General features: G+C 41.6%; 1 protein-coding gene across 1 annotated transcript; it reads right to left on the bottom strand.

Moving 5' to 3' along the window:
• Positions 1–1,352: 1,352 nt before the first annotated feature.
• Positions 1,353–7,579, bottom strand: RPS21 (ribosomal protein S21). Its single transcript, XM_063425659.1, has 6 exons — positions 7,494–7,579; positions 6,070–6,143; positions 4,883–4,946; positions 3,570–3,641; positions 1,659–1,714; positions 1,353–1,415 (listed from the first exon to the last, which is right to left on the bottom strand). Exons 2-6 carry the CDS (start codon positions 6,117–6,119, stop codon positions 1,406–1,408), a joined length of 252 nt encoding a protein of 83 aa, XP_063281729.1. The 5' UTR covers positions 6,120–6,143; positions 7,494–7,579; the 3' UTR covers positions 1,353–1,405.
• Positions 7,580–12,593: the final 5,014 nt, after the last annotated feature.

The raw sequence follows: 12,593 nt of genomic DNA, 5'->3' as shown, positions 1-12,593 counted from the left end.
ATCAGCATGGCCAGGCAGCCTTAAATACCGGCTGTGCCAGTAAAATACCAGTCAGGTGGCAAACCTAAGAGTAGTGTGTGTAAAAAAAAAAAAAAAAAATTTTTTTTTTTTTTTTTTTTTTAAAATGGGCCTATTCCATGGGCCTGGGCCTGGAGCTGCAGCTCCATTAGCCCCTATGTTAATCCGGCCCTGCCCTGACTGGCTGTAGATTGGAGGTCGCACAGGAGGAGGAACAATAGAGGTTGGGTGGAAGACACACTTCGTGAAAAAGGGCCAGGAACATCAATCGGGAAGATAGGGAATAGACACTCATAGGGGGAGATTAGAGTCAAGGACACTGAGGTAGGATTATTGCAAGGACATTAACAGGTGTGCTAATGCATAAACACTAATGGAGTTTGGTAAGGGTCAAAGACACTAATTGCGGTGAGTTAGGGGGCAGGAACACACAAATTGGGGCACATCACACACACAGCAAGTACACCCCAAACACCCGGCCCATACTAAACACAACCTGCATACACACCCATCGGGGCACAATAGCTCCCTCCCGCACGCCCCTCCGCGGGGTAATAGGTGTTAAAAATACCCCTTCTGTCATTTAAACGATTAGCGAGACAATGTCCATCGGCACTGGTTCAGTCTCCACCTTTGCCAGTGTCTGCAGGCAGGGGGGTGGGAAAGGACCTAATGCGCGTCAAACGCAGCGCTCGATTTAGTACTTTTTTGTGCAGTTTGATGACGTATCAGCCTCATTTACCAGATGGATGTCCCTCGAAGTGCAGTTAAATCTGCAAGGTAATTATTGCAGTTTATCAAAGGCTGCAATAATTACCATTGGAGGATTCAGGGGACTTAGACCTTAAATGGTCTGGGTGCCTATAGTGTCTCTTTAAATCTGAATGTAAAAAGAGACAAAAAGTGGGACTATAGCGGTTGGAGAATTTTGCAGATCTGCTTTGTCTCAGTTTCCCCATTAGAATTTAACTAGTGAAAATTCTGAGTTTACCGAATAGCCTGGTCTATGGCCAGGACTCTAGGCAGGTATCCCAATCTGAAATTCTGTCAGGACAAGTAGATTCTTTTAATAAGGTCTGCACCCATTATGCAGTTAGATGGCTTGGTACACAGTGTAATAATCCTTAACCATATTCTGTGTAATTTATTGGGGACAGGTTTCTTGTAACAATCCGTGCACACTGACTACAATAAAGATTTGTTAAAGCTGGCTGTGTAGCCTGTGTTCTCGACTAACTGCAATAGGAACAATACAAGCATGCAATGTTTGCAATGTTTGCACTGACACACGCACCCCCCCCCCCCACCCACCCATTAAAAAGACAACACAAATGTTATTTTTCAGCTTTTATTTTTGTACAAGGCAGTACATTTCAAAGCAACCCTCTTAGAAGTTCCTGGAAAGAGAAGAGAATACGCAGACATTAGATTTTCACATTAATACCATATTTAACAATATGCTAATCTAGAAACGTATAAAATCTGTACATTCTAATATAAACAGGATAAGTTAATCTAATCTCCCTGATATCCCTGGCACAATATGCAAATGAATGACTATGCCAGAGAGGGCATATGGGATAGATTAAATGCACAGAGGGGATTCTTGAAAGATAAAAGTTTATATTCCAGAAACTTACTTTGAAACAATAGAGTCATTTTTTGCCAGCCTCAGAATGGAATCGTCAGATTCTCCCTGTAAAGAAAACACAAACAAAAATGATATCACACGTTTTATTTCATGATCCTTGGCCTGGAAATATCTAGCATCAGGGCTGAAAATTGCACTAGTGAGCAGAAACCAGGGCTGTGGAGTCGGACATTTAAACTTGCTTTTTTTAAATTCCAATCTAAATTTAGTATGAGTAGGAGTCGGCAAACAATGCACCGACTCCGACTCCAGGTACCCAAAATTTCCTCCGACTCCTCGACCCCGACATATTCCATGTTTCTATTTATATTCATGTTAAGTATGAAAGTCTAATGGGTTAAAAAGAACAGATGGTAATTTGCTATGCTATACCATGAGAACTCTGGAATGTTGGTGATTAAAGTCTTCATTTGTGTCCTTATATGGGCAGAGTTTTAGTCATTATGGTCATAGCTATATAGAATAGTGGACAAAGGACCACGAGGCTTATTGTCCGTGTGTTCTCCCTTCCCGAGTCCAGCAATATCGGTTGTATTATATTAGTAACTGTAAGCAGAATAAATCTAAAGAATACGTAAGTAATGCATATTAATATATAAACATCACAGCGAAGAAGAAAAGAAATATAAAAAATACAAGTGCCTTTTCTACATATAATCAGTTAAAAGAGCACAGGAATTGGAAAAAGGCATCAATTAGTGCGTACATTAAAGAGACAACCCAGTTTACATTTGATGACGCAATTGTTGCACAATAGGGATCGACCGATATTGATTTTTTTTAGAGCCGATACCGATAATCTGAACTTTCAGGCAGATAGTCGATGACTTGCCGATATTCTGTACATTTACCATTTTGAAAAAATAAACAATTTCTTAAGGTAAATGCACAAAATATACATGTTACATGTAGTGGACGCAGTGTGTGTATTTGTGTGTGTGTATATAATGCAGAGTGTGTGTGTGTGTATATATAATGCATATAGCGTGTGTATATATAATGCATATATATATATATATATATATATATATATATATATATATATATATATATATATAATGTATCGGTATCTATATTGGCGGATACCGATATTATTGCCGAAAATACAGATAAAACCGATAATCGGACGATCCCTATTGCACAAGTGCCAATTTTATGTAGACAGGCTCCTCCCAGGGGTGGAGAAGAACAGTGGCAAAAGTGTACTCGCCAGTTGACAAATAAAACTGATGAGGGTGCCATAGCACCTGGCAGTTACAAGATGAAACACTAAACAATCTATATATTTGTTTAAACCTTGAAGTGTAGAGAACTTACAGTCAGTTTGCCAAGGTAACCTTACTGTGACTAACGGTAAATGATACCGTGGTCCCAAAACATCACTGATCAATGTTTGATGCTACTTGACTCACTAGGGGTAGGATGGCTACACAGAATTTGATAGTCCCAAAACTCATGAGAATGCTAGTCACGGGTCTAAAAGAATGGTTTAAAGGGTTACTCGAAGCACCATAACCACTTCAAAACACTGGAATCTGTATATGCTGCTTCAGTACAAAACGCTGTACAGATTAATATGCTATTAGCGTAACAATAGCTCTGGGCAGACTAAGGTAAATTCTGTGCATATGCCATGCAGAGAGCATCATTTATTGGCGGAGAGCGTTCACCCAGCTAAGAAGTGACTCAACACCTAACAGGGACCCAGGTAAGAGGACAAACCATTAGAAAATGTTGTACCCCATTACTGGGGAATGGCACTGGGGTATTCCTTGCATCAAAACCACTAGAGGGTTGTACAGAGGGCTGTAGTGGCAATGTTTAATCATACTGTGTGCATTATTTCCCTCTAGTAATGCTCAACTATTAAAGTAGAGATACTGAGAAAAGCATTACATACCATCCGGCGAATTGTACCGCAGATCGCATAAGTTGTGCACTGGCCATTAAATCTTCCTGTGACTTTATCCAGCTGAAAATTAAACCAACATAATACAAGTGAGGCAACAAATCAACTCTACATTCTTGCAAATAACTGAAATTGGCCAATCTAAACACAAGTCAACATGAAGTGCAATCCAGTCCATCTCTTCATCACCCATACAGAAAGGGAACAAATCAATGCAATAGCCTTTAGTGCCAAATTCTAAGTAATTTAAACAAATCTAAATTGATTTACGAAGCAGCTTTGACTAAGTGAGAAAAGCTCTATATCAGCTGCCTTCAGCCAAGTACAAAATATTTATTTTTCAGCTTGGGAGATTATACCAAGTAGGGATCGACAGATATTGTTTTTTAAAGCAGATACCGATAACCTGTGAACTTTCAGGCCGATACTCTGTCTATTTACCATTTTGAAAAACAAATCTACTGTTAACTGAACAGGTTTTATATTTTTGCAAATTTTTTTTAATTAAGTGGTAAATACACAAAATATACATGCCAGTCAGATTTTTTTAATGTTTTCAAGAATACCTCTACCTCCCCCTTAGTGTTCCCCTCCCTGTCCATTAGTGTCGTGCCCCCCCCCCCCCCCCCACCCCCACCCCCACAGTGTTTCCCTGATCTCCCAGTGCTTTAGTGTTCTCTCCTCGCCACTCCATGGTGTGCCTCATTGCCTCTCTTGTAGCGTGGCCGAGCAGACCGGACTGCTGTACAGGAGATTCAGTTTCCTGTACCGCGGTCTGCTCTTCTCCACAGAGTGACTGGTAGGGGGAGCGCTCTGCGCTTCTTTCCTGCTCGTCACTGGATTCTTGCGCCCCCTGGGCAGGTTTGCCCTAATGTGGCCGCGAGTTTTGCCTTATGGACGTGCCGGCCCTGCATGTGTTAGATATAAAGCTGTAATATATATCACATCATCACATTATCCTATCACATTATCACATCGCCTATCACATTATCGGTATCAATAGTGGCCAATACCAATATTAGCCAAAATCCGGAATATCAGCCAAACCGATAATCTGTCTATCCCTAATACCAAGCTGGAAAATTGGCTCAAACTAGTCTGATGATGACTTGCATCTTTATTTCACTGGCAGTTAGAGGAATACCGTGAGGATTATTCAGTACAGTGAGAAATGTGTGGAATTCATAGAGAGATTCATATGTAAAGTCAAAAGAGCTGAATGGGGAAGAATGGTTTGATTAAAAAAAAATAACCACAGCAGTAAAGGAATATATCCTATAAAAATAAAACAGTAGGACCCTCACCTCCGCAATGTTTATCTGGATTGAAGCATGGTCCTTAGCACCAATAATTCTGTTGCTTGCAGAGCTGAAAGGTAAGAGACCAATGGTCACCAGTGAGATGAATATTGTGAAAACAACCATCAATGAATGGCAGAGTAAATGGATGGCCTGATAAAATAAGCTACTTTATCCTTCGAGCACCTAGGAAAAACACATTGAAAGGAAAACTATAGTGCTAAGAAAACTCCTACAATGACCCCCTCCTTCACAGCACTGGAAGGGTTTAAAAACCATTTTGTCACTTTCCTGATTCTAGTGCCGATGTCCCTCTGATCTGGGTCAGGTTGCGGCTCCTCCACCGATGTCAGTTGGCGGGGAATCTATTACTCATGCGCGCTGGCATTAGCACTACCCCATAGGAAAGCATTACTCTATGCTTTTCAGATGACGCTGGATGTCCTCATGCAGAACGTGATGACATCCAGCATCGGGCAACTGACCAAAAGTCGCCTAACCACCTGGAAGAGCCTCTAATTGCTGTCTGGTACTATCCACTAGAGGTATAGTTAACCCTGCAAGGTTATTATTGCAGTATATCAATAACTGCAATAATAACCATTGCAGGGTTAAGGGGACTGGGACAATGCACCCAGACCACTTCAATGAGCTGAAGTAGTCTGGGCTCCTAGAACGTCTAATCCAAGATTCTTTTAAAAATTAGATTTTAACAAGGCTGAACTCCTCATGGGCTAAGGGTACTGTTAGACCCAAGTAACTTACAAAAAAAATAAAAGGAGGTGCAAAACATATGTCCAAGTGAAGTAGACAGGACACAAGGCAGAGAATGCAGGGGACGGAGTCTTCTTGTTTAATTAGGTGTTCATATCCAATTACGAGTGGGAAGTGCTGTAATGCTGCCCTAGATATATCCAGGAAATAAGACCTTAACAAGCATTTTTCAAAATAGTTTTTAATATGCATGGTGAAATGTCACAAAGTGACAGGTCCAGGTTACAACCATAGTTTTTTACAAATGTTATATTTGGGTGTAAGAGGGGAAACGGGCAAAACGCAGTCTGTGCAATAATGATTTTTCAAACATGTAAAAAAAAAACAACCAATCTGCAAAGACTTTCCTGATCATTATCTGCTTCATGTAGACTTCAAACACTAGATTAACCGTTGAGAATTGCAATAATTTAGCTTACCATTTACGGGGGACGTACAAGTCCACAAATTCTCCAGCGTCGTTCTGCATTTTGCTAAATAGTCACACGATGACCTGCAATGTATGCATGTTTATTGGTTAGATTTTATTTTCTATAATTATGCCAAGTTAATAAAGGTAGAGAAACTTTAAAACTACTCAAAGGACCACTATAGTGCCAGGAAAACAAACTTGTTTTACTGGCACTATAGGGTCATTAGGTGCCCCCCTCCCGCTGGGCTGAATGGGTTAAAACTGTTCTCCAGCGCTGGGCTCCTTCTGTGCTGGGGAACTCTCCATCCCCTGCTGACGGCAGATCCAAATGCCCACAGGAAAGCTTCACTCAATGCTTTCCTATGGCCGTCCAGCGTCTTCTAACTGATTTTCACAGTGAGAATCCCGGAAGAGCCTCTAGCGGCTGTCAGTGAGACAGCCACTAGAGGCTGGATTAACCCTCAGTGAAACATAGCAGTTTCTCTGAAACTGCTATGTTTTCATCTGCAGGGTTAAAACTAGAGGGACCTGGTACCCAGATAACTTCATTGAGCTGAAGTGGTCTGGGTCCCTATAGTGCTCCTTTAAGAATTTCCTTGTTAGATACCTAGAAAATTTTGGCTATGTTACAGTTGCTAGAGCAAGTTACACTTGTCAGCTACGTTATCTAAAGCCAAATATCCCCAATATCAAGAGTTCTATGGCTGGAGGATTTTCTACAATTACCCTAATATTGAGGGAGACATGCCTGAATCTACTAATCTCTAGTGAGTTTTCTACCACCACACACTCCCTGCCTGTGCTTATTGTATTGCACTATATTTGTGTTTTATCCCACAAGATATACAGTGCTTATGGTAGATTGTACCGACTACTATACAGGTTGTACTATATACTATCACTTTTGGGGATTTCACACACAATTTTTCCTTTTGTTTTTTTCTCTTCTGGATTTCATCTATACTATTTCTTGTGTGTTACTAGACCAAGTAATATGTGCCCCCTGACCGTTCATACAGAGCCGTGGGGAGGGGACCACCAACATTACATACAGAGCTGATGAGTGACCCCTAGGAGCCATTTATAGTGAGGAGGCCCTGGCAGATCACACAGAGCCAGTGATGGGCCCCTGGCAGTTCATACAGAGCCGGTGAGGGTCCCTTGGGAGCCCATGTGAAGCTGTGGGCCCCTGGCGGGGGCTCTATATTTGGTATATAAATCGATCTCAGTCTCGCTCACTGAGGCCTACCGATCCCCGCTGTTTCCCAGCTCTCTCCCCGGCCACGTGTTCCCGCTCTCCCGGCTTTCCTGCCCCCGGGGCCCCCATCTCTCTGCCAGCGGCTCCCGGTGGCCCCAGCCCGCTCCTGGGGGCCTCTCTCCCCGACCAGGACCCAGCTCCACCCGGCCAGCTCCCCGCAGCCCCGAGCTCACCTCCTGCTCGCTGCAATGGCTGAAAGAAAGAGGCGGAAACGGCGACCCGGAAAGAGAGACGTCACCACGGAGAGAAGTACTTCCGGGTCACGGGAACAGGAAGTCAAAGCTCCCAATAATAAAAATAAAATAATAATAAAAATAATAATAATAATAATGTCATACAGCAACACTGAGAATATAATACCAAGAGTATTAAGAAAATATTACTAATTAGAGTCTAATCTCTGCAACATGTCATAATTACAGCTTTATATCTAACACTAATAATAATAATAATAATATTAATAACAATAAAATAATAATAATAATATTAATAAACATCACTTAAAGGGAAACTGTGGGGTAAAACGGCCCCAATAGAGATAATACACAGAAATAAAATATTAAAACAAACCCATGCCTTCAGTTACCCAAAATGCACTGTGTAGGGAGTACACCTGCGTCCCAGGTAGATCACGGGGTGATTGGAAGATCTCTGTAACCTGAGGGCAGCCATACTGCAGACGCCAGCGGTATATACACACGCAACCCGGATCGTTTATTAGAGAACCCAGCTGCGTCACGCTCCTCTCTCTATTTAACTAAAGGAATCAGCCCAAATTGTGAGCACAGCATTCAGATCGTACTTGGAAAATTCACATACAATTAATAAAATCCAATAGGCCACTGATTTCAGTTCGCTTAAAATGTGAGATCACCCTTTTACAAGCCACATAATTCTAATCATAGCGAACCAATATTTATCACAAGAAATAGTGTTGTCTCCTTTCACATGAGAGGGAACGGGATCAATGGTACTGGTGGTGGGAAGAGAGGGAACGGGATCAAGGGAACAGGGGGTGAGGCGAGAGGGAACGGAATCAAGTGAACAGGGGGTGAGGTGAGAGGGAACGGGATCAAGGGAACAGGTGGGGAGGCGAGAGGGAACGGGATCAAGTGAACAGGGCTGGGGCGAGCGGGAACGGGATCAAGGGAACAGGTGGTGAGGCGAGAGGGAATGGAATCAAGGTGACAGGTGGTGAGGCGAGAGGGAATGGAATCAAGGGGACAGGTGGTGAGGCGAGAGAGAATGGAATCAAAGGGGCAGGTGGTAGGAAGAGAGGAACCAGGATCAAGGGGACAGGTAGTGGGGAAAGAGGGAATGAAATCATGGGGACAGGTGGTGGGGAATGAGGGAATGGGATCAAGGGGAGAGGTGGTGGGGCAAGAGGACTGAAGAGAGGAAACCATCTGATCAGTATATAGGAGTAAGGAATTTAAGGCAGAAATAAAAGGAGAGATTGGTGGGCTGAACCAGGCAGTATCGGCCATGAGAACACACATCCTTTGTATTTATAGGTCGGGTAACTCTTCCCACAAGGTAAGATTGCTGTGTTTCTGCTAGCCAAGTGAACTTCCCAACTAACCTCATTATTGTTAATGAGGAGGACCAACCTTATTCATAGTTTCACATATCCCCCTCCATAGACACTGTTGTGTGTGGCTGCCACGATGAAGTATACTCAAAGAGAGCTAAAGTGTAACTAAAAGAGGTTAGGCTCCCGCCTCTCTGTGGGCCCTATGGCACAGAACCAGTTGTTCTTGAAAGTGCAAATCCAGTGTGGGCAGCAGCATCAGTACAGATAATGGGGGATTCATTGGACAGTAAGGGAATGAACATGGCTTTCCAGTTCCAGTGGAATAGGAAGTACAGCCCTATAAACAGGTCTGCTCAAACCTGAGCATCGAGTGTCTCAGTGCAATTGTCGTAGGTAACCAGGGAGCAGGCTGAGTAGTCAGAAAATGAAGTAGTTCCCTTGTGGTAAATGTGCATGGCAGAGTTCAGAGAACCAAAGAGAGATCCAAACCGTAATAGGTATCTTAGAACTCGGTGTTTTCTGTTACATTAGACATTGCCCGTGGGAGAGGTGGGCTGGACTGCAGTGCAACATCAAGTCTAATTGTAAACCCAGGAAAATTAAACTGGAGGAGGGGTCTACAGTTTAATCTTAAGACAGCATAATGTTAGTAGATATAAAAAGAGTCAAGGTCTTGTGCATACTTTAGGATATAATATTCGGTTACTCTACTGATAGAAAATAATCTAGATAATGTATCACTGTGACCAGTTACTTACATACAAGACAACTATTAGTATTGAAAATGTTGCAGACTGCACTTTCCCTAAAAGCACAATCAATCTGTCCAATTGTTCTTTAAAGTATATGCTTGCAATATTCCGTAAAATAGAATAACATACCCTCTTGAACAAGTCAACCTCTCAGTCTTGATAAATTAGGGCAGCGTCTCTGCATCGACAATTCTCTCCTCTATCTCTAATATTAATAAGTACACAGTTATATCTTAGATTTTCAATTAGGTCATGTTATGACCTACCTTAACTTGGCAAAGAGAAGAGGCCATGAGCTTGCTGTCGACTCTGTTGGAGCTGGAGATTACAAGACTCTGAACGTACTGGGTTTGATAGACCATAAATTGGTGGAGTGGGAGGCACAAAAAACAGAAGACAGTGGTTTAATGCCTGAGAAATGACCGGAGAATAGTTTTGTCTAAAAGACTCTAATCTAAACGGGTGTTTAATTGAGCCAAAGCCGCAGCCGATTTGGCCTAAAATATTAGCGATAGTCATACAATGTATAATATATATATATATATATATATACACACACACACACACACACACACACATATAAAAACAGGAGCACTCTCTTGGATTTCCAAAAAATCACCACCTCTACATCAACGTTTCGACCCTTCAGGGTCATCTTTATCATCTTGATAAAGACCCTGAAGGGTCTAAACGTTGATGTAGAGGTGGTGATTTTTTAAAATATATTTTGGAAATCCAAGAGAGTGCTCCTGAGAGAGAGAGAGAGAGAGAGAAAGGTGTAGGTGAAGCGCTAATAATATGTAACCCGTGATATAGAGTGCGGAATATATAGCAATACCTCTACCTTAGAATATTTTAATACAGGAATCCTAATGGAGGTATGCTGTACCTTAAAGACAAAAGGCAAAATAACCACACATAGTGTATACTGTAATATGAATAAGTAGTGTACAAAAAATAGGGGAAATATGCCCACTCTTTCTAATTTTTTTATATATATTTTTTTTAATTAGAAAGAGATTGGAGAGGAGGTGACTTTAATACCAAGATGAGTAAAAACGAAATGGAATGGATTTTTAAATTAAACACCCTAATCCCCTACGGTCTCTTGACGGGGTTTTAGAACCGGTGGCAAAATACCTAGACTTCTTATTCAAAGAACCGGTGGAGCGTCTTCCAACGTGTATAAAGGATACACAAGACTTGATTGGTAGATTAAAGAAAATTGAACATATTCCCACGGACCTGGTGCTGATCACATTAGACGTGCAGAGTCTTTATACCACTATCCCTCATGAGGGGGGCATAGATGCTATGTGGCAAATACTATGTGAATCTCCTTTCTATAAGGGTCCCCCCATAGAATTCATTATGGAATTACTTATGCTTACCCTTCAACTCAACTACTTCAGATTTGAAACTCGGTGGTACATGCAATGCTCGGGAACATCGATGGGCGCAGCAATGGCGCCAATGTATGCTAATGCATATATGCATATATTTGAAAAAGAGTATATTCTCCATCCATATAAAGAACAGATTGTACAATACGTACGTTTCATTGATGATATCTTAATCCTCTGGAAGGGGTCTATCATGGAAGCCGAGCAGTTTGTGAAGGACATCAATGATTTGCCTTGTCCAATTAAAATCACGGCTAACATAAATGTTAAAATTGTACAGTACTTGGATTTGGAGATTTTTATCGAGAAGGGCAGAATTGAATATCAACTATACTCGAAGCCCACGGATAGAAACACCATACTCCATTTTTCAAGTGCGCATACTGCACACAGCAAAAGATCACTACCATACACCCAGTTTCTCCGGGTTTTTCGGAATAATTCTCTGACCGAACGAGTCGAGAAACAAGTTGAAATTATGTATAATAAGTTTCTTATGAGGGGATACAATCGGTACACAATTGATACAGCGCTAAGTCGACAATACCACGGGTACACAGGCATCACCAAAAGCACCCAGATTGACTTTTCCAATGAGATTCAATTCGGCCAGCACCAAATTAGCCCAAGCTGTGAAGAGAAATTGGAGTACCCTGACGGGAGATCCAACTTTACCTACAATCTTTACTCAAAAACCAATGCTTTGTTATAATAGGGGGAGAAATTTGCGAGACTTGTTAGTCCGCACTGATCCGGAACAGAGTTATCTGCGTGATCAGAATAAATTCCTTAACCCGGGATGCTTCCGTTGCCTAGGATGTGTCACGTGCGGGCACTTGATTCCCACAAAATCATTTATTCACCCACATTCCCAGAAGAAATATCTGATTCGACATCGCATCTCGTGTAAAACCGATCATGTTATTTACAAACTGTCATGCCCTTGTGGATTGAACTATGTGGGGAAAACGGACACACAACTTTGCGAAAGAATAAGGGGACATCGTTCGAGTATACGTACAGCAATCAGAGATGGCCATACCGATAAACCAGTGGCACGTCACTTCCTCGAACAGAAACATCCGTTGACAACACTCAAGTGTATCGCCATTGACCATATTCCAGCGTCCAGGAGGGGAGGAAATCGATACATAGCATTATTACGTAAAGAGGTCTTCTGGATTCGAGAACTCAATACATTGGCACCTCTGGGTCTCAATGAAAAACTCTCTTATATATCCTTCCTTTGATTGGATAAGCTCCCTTTAGCTATTTTAACTTGTGATATAGAGTGCGGAATATATAGCAATACCTCTACCTTAGAATATTTTAATACAGGAATCCTAATGGAGGTATGCTGTACCTTAAAGACAAAAGGCAAAATAACCACACATAGTGTATACTGTAATATGAATAAGTAGTGTACAAAAAATAGGGGAAATATGCCCACTCTTTCTAATTTTTTTATATATATATATTTTTTTTAATTAGAAAGAGATTGGAGAGGAGGTGACTTTAATACCAAGATGAGTAAAAACGAAATGGAATGGATTTTTAAATTAAACACCCTAATCCCCTACGGTC

Source organism: Pelobates fuscus, chromosome 6 (genome assembly GCF_036172605.1).
Source record: "Pelobates fuscus isolate aPelFus1 chromosome 6, aPelFus1.pri, whole genome shotgun sequence".
Taxonomy (NCBI): domain Eukaryota; kingdom Metazoa; phylum Chordata; class Amphibia; order Anura; family Pelobatidae; genus Pelobates; species Pelobates fuscus.
The sequence above is the reverse complement of the archived record's forward strand: the minus strand, read 5'-3'. Positions and strand labels throughout refer to the sequence as shown.

Coding starts and splice junctions, on each gene's coding strand:
- RPS21 (XM_063425659.1), bottom strand. CDS start 6,119: ATGCAGAACGACGCTGGAGAATTTGTGGACTTGTACGTCCCCCGTAAA. Junction 4,947..6,069: donor TTGTACGTCCCCCGTAAATG/GTAAGCTAAATT, acceptor CTTACCTTTCAG/CTCTGCAAGCAACAGAATTA. Junction 3,642..4,882: donor TCCAGATAAACATTGCGGAG/GTGAGGGTCCTA, acceptor TTTAATTTTCAG/CTGGATAAAGTCACAGGAAG.